The sequence below is a fragment of the Chaetodon auriga genome, chromosome 3, assembly GCF_051107435.1.
Source record: "Chaetodon auriga isolate fChaAug3 chromosome 3, fChaAug3.hap1, whole genome shotgun sequence".
NCBI classification, from domain to species: Eukaryota; Metazoa; Chordata; class Actinopteri; order Chaetodontiformes; family Chaetodontidae; genus Chaetodon; species Chaetodon auriga.
The window spans coordinates 3787989-3801321 of record NC_135076.1 but is presented as its reverse complement, the minus strand read 5'-3'; the positions used below and the strand labels follow the sequence as shown (position 1 = coordinate 3801321).

Here is a 13333-nt window from a genome sequence, read left to right as displayed (position 1 = left end):
TCGTTAGGTAACAGAAACATAGGTGGCATTTTCAGATGAGTTTTCTGTTTCTACCATATTCTGCCAATAGATCCCCCTGGATCTTACACACTGGGCCTTTAGTCATTTTTAAAGCAGAAAGGCCAACTATTCAGTCCACCCTCTCAAATGTGACTATATGTATTTGATAAAGTAAATATGATTTGGTTGTACGCTGTTGGTCAGACCAAACATGCAGTTTGAAGACATCACGCTGGACTGAATTCTAACTTTATAGGCCAAACATGGAACAATTCACAGAGAAAATAATCAGCAGATAAGTGGAAAATGAAAACAAAAAATCTGTTGTTGCAGGTTGAATTTAATCTTCTGTTTATGTCTTAGTGCTGTGATTGACCAAGCATTTTGATGTTGATTTGATGCAGTCACACACGTGGTGACCCAGACTGTATCAGACGTCTCTTGTGTGTCACACAGTGAACCCGTAAGATGGCTGTTCTCACACAGTGTGCGGGGCCCCGGTCCTGCTTGTCTTGGTGTGTTTCTCCTGTCAGTGCTAGCAGGCTGATAAAAGCTGATTTCAGAGTCTGTCTGATCAGACATGTACAAGTATACAAGTTCAAGTTGCTCTCATAACCACAATTGTTAACATCGCACCGCTTTTCACAGTGGTGCCTCAGTGGTGTTTTTTGGTTTTTAACTTTAATGACCCCCAAAAAAATCAAATCACAAAATTCCACAGTTTGTGTGCTGTTAAGATATGGAAAGGCACACACTGGAAAGCCTGACACAGGCACACACTTAGTGAAGCAGTAGAGACTTTCTTGATGATAGAAGGATGAGGTGGAGGAAAATGGCCAGAGTGATATTTCTACTTTATTTTCTACACAAACACTGCATGGACTTCTGGGAAAGGCCGTCTTTAAGAGGGCCCAAAAGCCCTTGCAGCAGTGGTCATTGGAGCAGCCTGTATATGTTTACAGAGTTTTGTTTTTTTTTTCCCCTCAAAAGCAGCTGAGGCTGAACTTCACATTATAATAGTGTGGCTTGTGTTCAGCCTCAAAGCTTTAACATTTCAAAGCAAGAGAAGAGCAGAGTCACAGGTCAGTCTGATGTGCTGAAGCCCACGTCTTTTGTTCGTGGTCTTTCCTTTTCCAGGCTTTGAACAGTGTTGCTTGAGGAGATGATTCTCTTTTGCTATGCCTTTCTTAGCTTAGTACCACATTTTTGCATAAGAGAAGAAATCATCCCTGTTTGTAGGTTACTGGCTGGGATCTGACTGTAGCAGTAATATGGAGTGTAGTTGAGAAGTAGTGGACGTAGCCTGGCAGCTCACTTCACAGCATTATTTTCATGACTCTTGGTGATCAGCTGCTTAGGGCATATACAGTACCATGTAGTTGCAGACCCCTCACCCCTCTCACTAAACTGCCCTGCTACCCCTGTTGTGTTGCTACAGTATTTAATGCAGCAGTAATGCCTTAATTATTAATTACTGTTGGCAGTGAAATATCAGATATCTGAGAAGCAACATTCAGATTTTGGCTGTAAACTCCAAACTAAAGCCACCTCCCTGAGGGAGCAGACTGACTGGTCTGGCACTGTGGCTCTCAAACTTCCTCTGTCATGCTGCCCAGCCACTGCTTTGAAAGCAGACAGAGCTAATGCCATGAAACCTCCTTCATGAAAATGTCATTTTGCATCATTGTTAAAATCAGGGAAATAGCAGAACAAGTCTGTTTGGAAAAGGTTTCATTGAGATGCCATTCTGAAGAGCATGAGCTGCATGTTACCTTTGGCTTTTACATCTGTTGCTGTTGTGCAAATGAAGAAGTTCAACTTTTTCCAAACTGACAGTTTTGAGACACAGAAATACTCATTGACAGTGAACTTGAGGACAGGCTTCATCATATTTTCTTGGTTTCTCCATTTTTTGGTTGAAGTGCTTGTTTGATTAGCATTACGTGTCAAAAATCTACCTCCCCTCCCCAGTTCTCCCCCTCTGTCACCCACCTGTTCTTTCCCACATGTCTGTAGTTTAAAGCAAACCAATCTCAATAATGAGAGTTACTGTTCAGGTTGTACGTTGCATTTCTAGACCCATTGTGTGGAGTACCGTTTGTTACTCTCTTCTACAACAGCCCAAATGACTTTTACCAGTATTTACAATGTAGTTTGACTGCAGAAAATGTTTCAGAATTTTAAACATTCATCACCAAACATCTGGTTTAGGTGTCAGTCTCCCAGAGTCAGTTAGCCTCCACAGAGAGTTGAGGCCAGAGAGGACCACCTACAGCTGAACGACATATGACAGTGACAGTATACGCCCCTTCCCTGGGCCTTGAAGAAAGGATTTTAAGGAGATGCAGCTTGTTAAAGGGGCACTCCAGCAGATTAGTATTGTGTTTCAGTTGAATTGGGTTGCTGACAAGAGACATTAAAAAAGGAATTATGAAAATGAAATCATCAGAGGCTGAGATGTCCTGACCCTCAGAGGTGTTATAGCCAGGTTTGACACAGTTTGACCAGTAAAGCCTTTGAAATGAAAAACATCAGCACCAGGCTCCAGAAACAGACTCCTACACTTCCCATAATGCAACTCAGAGCATCTTTAGGTCGACCCTCTGTGCCTGGGAAATGCATATTTCCAGTTTCTAATGCAGCCTTTCTGTTACAAATGTAAAGTGTCCAAGCTCAACATGAAATAACCCTGATGACATCACTATGACACCATGAGGGTCAGAAGGGTTTTCACAGAGTAGTATTTGACTAGTACACAGACCGTTCTGTGTCAGTGTGGAGGAGTGTTCCTTGAACAGCTGAAGCATGTCAGTGGAGTATTGATGATCACAAACTGACTCCAGCTGACACGTGTCTGTCACACATCGTTGCGCTTTAATATTCTCTCTGTGGAGTTAGAGAGCAGTATCAAATGGCTCTGAGGTGTTCGGGGTTGATGCCGCCGGGCAGTCAGCATGTAGCGCTTCAGATCAGGCTGTTTACTTTACTCTCATGGCTCTGCATAGTATCTAGTTTGCATGGCCGAAGCCAAAACTCTGGTCCAGATGCCAAGTGCTAAAACAGGGAAATAATCTGTCTGAGATCATTTTTCTAAATTACTCGTATTTGTTCCTGGCTCTGATAGGTGTTGGGTGTCAGGTCAGCGGGTCCCAGTATCAGCTGAGGCTGACTCCAGTCCTTTTTATCTGAAATCTAAAAGTGTCTGAGACTGTTCAGGTGATGTGTTCACCATTAGATAATTGTACTCCATTTACCAGTATTTATTTGTGCCTTGAGTTCTTCTTTCTTTTTCACTTTACATTCAAGCTGAAGAGATTAAAATTGTTTTGTTTTCCAGAATTGTCACTGTTTTGTCCTCTTCATATTAATCATACTATAGGGTCAGACTGTGTGAAACATGTACGTGATGAGAATCCAGACGTTCTGCTGAAACATTTTGCTCAGTCTGTCATCTCCAGTGTTGATGGCTGCCTTGACATCATGTGCAATAATCCACTGTGACTGCCTGTGGGCTCATGTTCAACCAAAGCTTCACCCACATGCATGAAGACCGAGACCCGAGGGCGGTCTTGTCGTTTTATGCATGTCACTTGCGGTTGAGGTTTCAAGTTGTTTGCTGAGAAATTCATAGAAACCAAACTTCAGTGCCCTCTGAAAGAGTGAATGCAAGCACATATCCTATCATAAACAATTTCAAGCACAAATTGCTGAAGCTGTGAGGCAAATGCAGCAAGACCTGCACCCCAAAACCTCTTTTATAGGCTTCAATCTGCATGGCCTAGCCTACAAGTACGTATGTGGAGAAAGTAATGTAATTATCTTCCAGTTTCCATGTGCATGATGAAGCAGAGCAGGTACGCTGAGGCTTTGCTTTTGTTCACAGCAGCGCAGGCAGCTTTCCATTGACGAGCAGTTACTCAACAAATTGATGTGATGTGTTCGTATTGGGTATAACACATTCATCTCTGCTGAATAATCTGGGCTCTGATGCTTTTCTTTGTTCTGCTTCAGACTGGGTATGTGGATGTTTGTAACAACACTGTGGTCTTCATTTTTCCATGTTCACCAGGCCCTTCTGACATTATATGGAAATGTCTTTTTCTTTGACTTTGAGAAGTGTTATTAATCAGAGCCTGACTGGTATGTCAATATATAGTGGCCATTTATCACAGGTATATCATTATAGGCTGTATATGCTGGTAGATAGAGAAAAAAGTGCATCCAGAAATGCAAAGATCTGTTTGAACTCAGTTAGAAGCAGTGTTGCTGTTACGTCATTTGTCCACCAGAGGGTGCTGAAATGGTAATTCATGGACTGCAAAATGTCCTGCGCTGAACATGTCTTGGTTACAGTTCTTCAAGAAACATATTTAAAGTATCTCTACTGGAAATATTCCAGAGCTTTCAGCCACATCCTGTGGCCTCCACCTGCAGATGGAGATGTGTGTAACAAAAAGAGAGTAGATGATGAGATCAAGTAGTAGTAAAAAGAGAAGAGCTGATAAATCAGCTGATACTAGTACACTGCAGGTGTTTTGGTATTGCTGTAAATCACAGCCAACTAGTAACAAGAACTTGTCTTAAAGAAATGCTAAAGATATGTGTAAAGGAACTGTCAGAGCACCAGAACATATCCAGTGGTCTCCCATGGGGACCCCTCCATCTCAAGTTTTAAATCAACATGAGTGAAATATCGTGAGCATTTAGAATTCATGTCATATGATCCCAAAATGTTTGAATTTCTTTAGAAACCGTTTCCTTTTACGGCTTGTCGTCCAGAGAGCGTGGACATGTTTTTAGCTATAAACTGTCCCGCTCACTTCATGCTTTGTCACAAAAAACCTGAATGAACTGGAGGAGTCCTTTCCCAAAATGTTAATATTGGTCAGTATGTTGTGATCAAGTGTTTCTAGCATCCAGTATCAGTCTGACTCTAAATTAGACCTGAACCATCTCCATTTAAATGGATGAAGATTATGAGACATGGCTGAAAGCAGAAACTTTCCATTAAGTTTTTGTTCTCGTCAAACCCTCAAAAACACAAACACACAAAAACAAAACAATATTGTCATCAGGTTTGTTTATGGATTAGTGTCCATCAGGGTCCACTGTTACCAAATGAAAGGCTGTTGTAAACATCGTATGTGGCCACACTGGTTGGTATTTTGGTGGTGGCCGAACGAAAGCAGAGCCATTTTTCAAATACTGTCCTGAGAGCTTTAGAGAAGCTAAAATGATAGAGAATAAATTGCCCAGTGTCCTTCCCTGTCCTGCTGTGTTTGACCACATTAAAGCACGATGTGGGACGTGTACCATTTCTTTGTAGCTCTTTGATCCTCTGTATGTCACGATCATCTGATCACCAAGCTCTTCATCAGTTCAACAAAGTGAAGTTCCACACTGAGCCAACCCTGTGAACATAATGTAGCACCCACTCTGCACATGCTCAGTTCCTACAGTTCTGTCTCATTCTGCCTCTCACGGGCTCAGAAGCATGAGCTGGAGCCACCCCATGCCACCCCCCCCCCCCCACACACACACATCAATGAACTTTTTTTTACATGGTGAAGTTAGCTCCATTGTCAGACTGGTAACAGACAGTATAAAGACAGTTTGAGTCTGGTGTTGAACCGTTACTTTGTAAAGTTTTTTTTTTTTTTTTTTTTTTTTTTTTTTTTCTTTGTCAACAAAAGACAAAATAAACACTTCATTGCCATATCCTGGAAAACAGACCTGATTTTTTTTGTCTCATTTCTTGTGCTTGTGATGTGTTTCACACAGCATTATATCTGTTAAAAGATGAAGATCACAGCAGTCTGTCATGTTATCAGCACCTCGTTCTATAAGAAGGCCTGTGTTGAGGTGGGATCATGTCAGACAGTACTTGAATTCACAGTCATCTGTGACAACACACAACAGAAAACACAAAAGTTCCTCTTTATTTGTTAAAGAAGTTCAAGGTGAGTTTTGGTTTTGCTAAAATATCACATTTGCACCTTTTTCTTGAAAACCCTGACCTGCATGACAGTACAGTTTGCATTGTATGGAACAGAATGAGACACTGTGTTTAAGTTGGTTTTGTGTTCCTAGTTCATATGAGTGGAAAAAAGCTTTTTTATTAACAGCTCCTTGAGTTGCATCAATCTGTGTGGGTAAACAAATACTGAAATACACAACTGTTACTGATATAAAATACACATTTAGATATGATAAGAACACTTGTCTTGAAGCTCAACTTAGTGTTAAAGGGAAAGGCTGGCATTATTTATTTTCAAGAAGAAACCCACAAAAACTAACAATTTGTGTCTCAGTGCTCGGTGATTCCTCTGTGGCTCCATTGGCTCCCATTGAAGATGCGAATCTTAAAAAAAAAAAAAAAAAAAGCTAACAAATGAATAGTTTCATTTTTAAAAAATGATCAGTAATTCACTAAAACCGATGCACACCATATTTTTTATTTATTTATTTATTTTTTTATTTTTTTTTTTTAATCAAACTTTACTCAAACAGTAGAACATTTTGCATTTTCCAGCACAGATTAACCCACATTTGGTGCTCTAGTGAGTATTTGGGGGCAGCAGAACTGTGTATGTGGGATTTGATCCAAAATAAACTACAGTGTGTGTGTTCATGGTAATGAAGGAACACGTCATCCAGTGCAAGTGCGGCTCATTGATGAGCTTTTAATAAATCCATAGTATATATCAAGTTCAAGTTATGGCTTCACACATAATACTTGTTCGTAGGACATTTTCATTGTTTGTTTCGATCAGCACATGAGAGATGTTGACAAGAAAAAAAACTGAGAAGATGCAGCCTGCTGTCCTGATGCCTTCAGTAAATATCCATGGTGTGATGTGTCTCAGTGTTGTGCGTCGGTGACCACGGCTGTGGTGGTGTAGGAGTATGGACTGAGCAGCAAGGCCAAGGTGTAGTGACGATGACCTCCAGCATGGGCCTCAAACACCACCTGCACAAACACACATCCATTGGGTCAGAACATGCTGCACATGCGCAATGCCACAGGGTGAATGGTAGAAAGATTTACACTCAGTGCGTCCCACACAGTGGAGGGTAAAGTCTATGTTAGGGACACGAGGACATCGTGTTTGTGGACTTCTGTTCGGCGTTCACATCACCCCAGAAATCCTCCACTCAAAGCTCACTCAGCTCACTGTGCCAGCCTCCACCTGCCAGTGGAAAACAAACTTCCTGACAGACAGGAAGCAGCAGGTGTGGCTGGGGAAAATCACATCCAGCACTGCAGCCCCTCACGGATGTGTGCTCTCCTCCCCCTCCTCCTCCTCTATACCAATGAGTGCACCCCAGGTGACCCATCTGTTAAGCTCCTGTTTAAGTTTGCAGACATTGGCTTCATCAAAGACGGTGACGAGTCTGCCCACAGACGGGAGGTCGAACAGATGGTCCTCTGGTGCAATCAGAACAACCTGGAGCTGAACATACTCGAAACTGTGGAGATGTCAGTGGACCTCAGTAGAAGCCCCTCAACACTGCCCCCATCAGCATCCTCAGCAACACTGTTTCCACTGTGGAAACCTTCAGGTTTCTGGGTTCCACTATCTCCCAGGACTTAAGATGGAGTTAAAACATACAAACACAACCCTGGTTCAACCAGGGTTGTGGTCGAATAGTCTTTTTTCTGAAGATTCCTCACTGAGTGAAATGAACCAGAATCACTCTACGGAGCAGTCATCAAAAGAGCTGTTCAGATTCTCTAAATGCTAAGGAAAGGTGCATCAGTGCTTCCTTTCGTAGTATTACCAAACTCATTCTTCTCGCTCTCTCTGGTTGTAGCTGCTAGCTGCTGTTAGCTAGTTAGCTCAATTAATCATGCAGTATGTCGCCATTTGCTGACAAACTGAGAGCTTGGAGCAGAGGGCAATTGTTGGTGTTAACACTGCAGGAAATGGAACTGCGCTCTTTGTGTGATGTATGGTTTATACTCACTTCAGCTACTTCATGGAACGGCGTGCTTCCCTCACTATTCCAGTAAGCTTTGGTATCAAACTCAACACGATACACTCCTGCTGAGAACTGCTGCTCTGTGATCAGATTATGGCTCTCTCCAGCGGCATCTGTCTCTCTGCAGCGAGGAACAGGGAAATCTGTCTGCATGGTTTGTACATATTAAATAGATAGTGAGAAGAAACATATAAAATACTCAACCTTACATTTCATATTGTACATACCCATTAGTAATATGTGTCCACCCCCCATCAGCAGTCTTCCGAGACACCTTAAATGCCACTGATCCAGCTGGAGTCCCTTTCACTGCATCCAGGATTTTCACCATCAGAGGACGCACATGTTTTTCCTGCAGCACAGACACAAGCCAGGACTACCCAACGTGCTCTCTTCCTAACATATACAACATTCATTCTCACACATCCATGTGCTACTACCAGGGTAGATCCAGTGTTCAACGCACCACAGTGTTACTCATATTACTGTAATGTCCCATGTCAAACTGCAACAGAAGCTGTCTACAGCTGTCTACACTAAGTGCTGTGGGTTTGAATTAAAAACAAGTCAAGCCAACAACAAACAAGCCAAAGCATTCAGCTTCAGATTGTAGATTTAAATTCCATTTCCTTTACTTAGCTTTGCTTATTCAGCTCAATGAGTTCAGTGAACACAATCTGTACACGCTACAGAGCTGCTATCTCTGGTGTTTCCAGCACTGTGGAAGCACAGAGCAGAGCAGTATGTACATAATGAGAGTGAACTGTTACAGGCAGGTCACTGAACTACCTTCTTCTCCACAAATCGATAATGACACTGGCCTGTGCTGCATGTTCATAGAAGCTGCTGTTGGTACAGTCATTTGTTAACCGTGGTTTGTTAGGTCCCTCACGTTTACCTGAACATTCATCTCTTGCACAGTTATCTGAGGGGAAACTCTGGTTCCAATCTCATCTTTAATGGGAAACAAACCCTTTCATGGAGTTCTAGATCACTTAGTTTACCATGCTTCATGATGGTCAAGCCTTGTCTAACAGTCCTTCAGGGATTTAGAGAGAATGTGTTGAAGATTGTGGCTTTGCAGTGACCCTCTGGCCTCAAGTCAAATCAGGATCGAAGAGGATATCTGATTAAAATCTCAGATGAAATGAAATCAGTTATACTTACATATTATTAGAGGATAACAATTTTATTTTTCTTAACCTCTCATTCTGCAACCTGATGACACGTATCATCAGTTTCTATTGTTTTTAACTTTAAATGGTTACAAATATTCAAAATCTGTAGCTACAGACCAAATATACAGTTTGTATCTGAAGAACACTAATTTAGAATGGTTTTGTAACACAAGCTCGTAGTGACACGTAAAACATGAACACAGACACTGACCGTGGGGGCCGTGTTGCAGAGCAGCACAGCTGAGGCTAGAAGCAGATAGTGCAGTGGTTGAAGCATGGCTTGCTGATGGTTAGACAGACTGACAGCGTTGACCGGTGTTCACACATGACCTCCACTGTCTCAGGCCTCTTATAACATCAGCTGTCCTCCCCCGTCCCTCCCTCCCTCACCCACCCTGCTGCCAGCTCTGTGGACCATGTCAATACCTGGACAATGAGTAACTGACTAAATCAGCCTTGGACCAAACCAGTATAGATGCTTCAGCAGCCAGTCCTCTCACCTACACCTAGAGAGCCATTTTATCTACTTGATAGTAGATAAGTTTGTGAAACAGTGGTGAAAAAGGTCAAAGAAGATCCAGAAGAAATCCTGAATCCTGAAGAAAAGCATGTACCTTTTAATTTTGAATTAAGCTTTGTTTAAAACATTTTGCAGTTTCTTTTTGGAGTTGATTTTCTCATTGTTTGTTGTTTCCTACATCATTTCCTGTTACTAAATAGTATAGTATATTGATTTCTCATATACTATGTGCAAACACAGTGTACTATGACAGTTGGTGTAGTACAGACTGTATACCAGTGTTGGAGGAAGTATTCAGTTCAATTACTAAAGGAAAAGTCATTTATTCAAAATCTTACTGAGGTTAAAATACATCAGCGCTCAAAGTTCAGTAGTAAAAGTTCTGGTTTCACCCCTGTGACTGATACATGATTCTATGTGACATTGTTGTGCATTTTATTTTTGTGGCTCCTTGAGGCAGAGCTAGTTTAGTTTTAACTACTTTATATACTGTTAACTAGTGTAGTCCAGTGGTTCCCAACATCAGGGGCTGAGCCCCTGCAAAGGGTCACCAGACAAATCTGAAGGGTCATGGGATATTATAGGAGAGTAAAAAGGAAAAACAAAGTTGTGATACACATCTGTTTCAAGATGTTGGACTGTTCTCTAATCTTCCATGTGTTGTCAAATATTGGATAATTTGACCAATAATTTCAATGAAACTATGGGAGAAGTTTAGTGGAGCCACTAACAACTCATAGACAACTACACACAAGACACAAGCCAAAAATACAAATAAATGTAATGGTGTAAAAAAAAATAAAAAAATAAAAAAATGAAATGAAGTTGAAGTATACAGTGACAGAAAAGAGAAATACTTGAGTAAACTGTATTTAAGCACAGTATTTCAATTAAATTACTTTCCACCACTGCTACATAGTTTGGATCTGGGACCCAGCTTTGGCTTTTCAATCATATGTACTTTAATCAATTCACCAGAAGGTGGTGTAACAACCTCAGGAACTGGATGCACTGACTCCTATATTACTGACATTACATGAACTTTGACCTTGGGGACATTTGTATAAGATAGGAAGAATCGATTTGTTGATTCAGTTTTTTTTTTTGTTGGTTGTTTTTTACTAATTTCTTGAAAAGAGTTTGTTCTGGCTCTACGTGTCCTGCGATGCACTGAGATGCCATCTGCAAACATTACAGGAGTACAAACCAGGTAGAATAGCCTGCAGTGTGTACTCTGTAGCACTGTGCTCATTTTGCTTGCAGTATTCAAATGGAGTCACAGTCCTGCTGCTGTCATTCACTTTGCTGAATTGTATAATTCAGCCTCAGAGGAGTGCAATCTGCCATGTCTGAGCATTTAATGAGCCGTTAAACTTGACCTTTAAACCTTTGCATTGTCAACTGTTATAAAGGGTCCCTGAAGTGTTATTCAGCTTTGTAAGCTGAGGACAGTATCTGTTTGGTGAGGGCCGCTCCACTTTGACATAGACAGCCTCCGCAACTCTTCTTCCAACCCACCCGTCCTCCCTGTCTAACATGTACCTCATAGTCATTAAAATGTTTCTGTGTTTAAATGTTTAAATATTTCTACTAGTCGTAAATGTGTGAAAGCTGCCAAGTCCTGTCCCCAGGGCATCGCTTGCCTGTGTTGAGACCCGTCGAACAAGCAGCTGTGTAATTTCCCCTATATGTACTTTAGGTCCTGACACTTCTTGCTGCTCTTGACTGTATATATAACGATGCTATTGATATGTATGTGAATCTGGTTCTTTGGATAGTCTAAATGCTGTCTTAGTATGTCTAAAGGTTTAAAATACACAGGCATGTTATGGGATGATGACATAATTTCTTCAGTCAGCGATCCATTTTTCCCTGATTGTCCACATATCGTCTTGTGTTTTGTGTCTGTTTTGATGAATGCCCACTGTCCACTGTCCATTAATGTTTGATACGATTATTTCCTCCTGTCTAGCCTCTCACAGTGTTGTAAGGCATGGATCACCAGATTCTGTCCCAGTGGATGATGAAAGTCAAACATGAGATATGTCAGCATGGGTGGCCTTTCTGTGTACTTCCACTTGAACGTTTCCCTCTTTTCCACACCTTTATTGAACAGTCCAAAAATGAAAGTTGGCTCCGACTCATCTCCTCTCCAGTGAACTTGATGTTTTTACTTTATTTTTTATGTGTTTATATGATCCATAAAAAGAGTGCAGATATAACATATGAATAAAGGTGCAAGTATAAAAATATCAATAAAAAGATCCAATGTCGAAAAAATAGACACAATGGCAAAAATATGACATATGTGCACTGTAAGGTTAGAGGTTTCAACAGAGCACACTGGCTTCATCCAGTGATGCTGGTTGTGGTCAGGGGTGAAGGACCTCAGCTGTTCTTGGAACTGAGACAGACTCAGTTTAAACTTTCAACTCAGTTTTGCAGCTGAAAGGCTGCAAAAACAAAAGGTAACATTTTGTACAGTATACTTTCAGCAGATATGATTCTGAAAGGATTCCTTATATCTGATAACACATTAAATCAATAAGATTATAATTATTACTGCTATTTAAAAACAGGTGACAGGGCCTCTGTATGTAACTGTAATTCCTGTGACTGTGTGTAGTCATATCCAGGTGATTTAGTGATGAGGTGGTGGTGGTGGTGGTGTTATATTTTGTGGTTTAAAGTCGTGCTGTACAACAGGTTTAACAGAGGTGTTGTCCTCACATTAGCCCTGTAGCAGGTCATGCATCGATGTAAATAGAGTTAAGCACAAATGCTTTGAAAACACATTGGCATGAACATTAGAACACAAGAGTTCCCACAGCTCTAACAAGTGGACATTCTTGCCGGTTTGTTTTTAAGGCATCTGTGCGAATGAAAATGCAGGTGACACTTCAGTGTAAGCAATCACATCTCACTGCCTTTAGGGCAAAGCAGAACAGATTCTAACTGACATGAGAACAGCACGCCTGAGATCATCTCAATATTGCCGGCGCCACCTGTGCTCATGGTCTGTGACGACTCCTCTCTATGTGGACGGCCCCAAAGGTGGTGTTTTCCTCGATCCTCAGTGCCTTGCCGTGTCTTGCTACTCTCGCTACTGTCTGTGGTGAGAATGTGTGTGTATGTGTGTGTGTGTGTGTGTGCGTGTGTGTGTGTGTGTGTGTGTGTGTGTGTGTGTGTGTATGTGTGTATGCATGTGTGTTGAGAGTGTGTGTTAGTACATACAGAGGGTGGGAGGGATGGGTTTTCACTGTTCTGTTTTCATTTATATTGTTTTTAACTGTTGTAAAGCACTTTGTGTTGCATTTTAATATGTATAAAAAGTGCTATATAAATAGAGTTTGTTTTGTTGATTTAATAAATTCCTGAAATGCAGCTTGTGGAGAGAGGAGGCTTGGCAGAGGAGCTATGAGGACGCGAGGATGCGCAGGTGTGTCCTCTGCAGAAGTCTTTTTGACACCTGTGAAAAGAGGTGCCATTGACACCATGGTGCGAGCAGCCCTCTAAAAATCTTAGTTTTCCTTTTGTATATCCACAAAATGTGTCAAATCATGTGTTTGGATGCTAATTTAATTTAGTGCAAGTTGCTTTCCCATCTTCTGTTCATCAACAGCTTGTCTTTGGACAAGGCTGGGTGGGTGTC

At 41.4% G+C, this 13333-nt stretch overlaps 1 protein-coding gene across 1 annotated transcript; it reads right to left on the bottom strand.

The window, feature by feature from the left end:
• Positions 1-6735: 6735 nt before the first annotated feature.
• On the bottom strand, positions 6736-9459 carry ttr (transthyretin (prealbumin, amyloidosis type I)). Its single transcript, XM_076727021.1, has 4 exons — positions 9367-9459; positions 8207-8335; positions 7969-8100; positions 6736-6970 (listed from the first exon to the last, which is right to left on the bottom strand). The coding sequence occupies exons 1-4, from the start codon at positions 9436-9438 to the stop codon at positions 6863-6865; spliced, it is 441 nt and encodes a 146-aa protein (XP_076583136.1). The 5' UTR covers positions 9439-9459; the 3' UTR covers positions 6736-6862.
• Between the last annotated feature and the right edge of the window lie 3874 nt (positions 9460-13333).

Excerpts from the sequence above, each read along its gene's own strand:
- ttr (XM_076727021.1), bottom strand. The coding sequence starts at position 9,438 with ATGCTTCAACCACTGCACTATCTGCTTCTAGCCTCAGCTGTGCTGCTC. Across the intron at positions 8,336-9,366 it reads ACACGGCCCCCACGGTCAGT|GAAAAACATGTGCGTCCTCT; the intron begins GTCTGTGTTCAT and ends TCTGTGCTGCAG. Across the intron at positions 6,971-7,968 it reads CGTTCCATGAAGTAGCTGAA|GTGGTGTTTGAGGCCCATGC; the intron begins GTGAGTATAAAC and ends GTGTTTGTGCAG.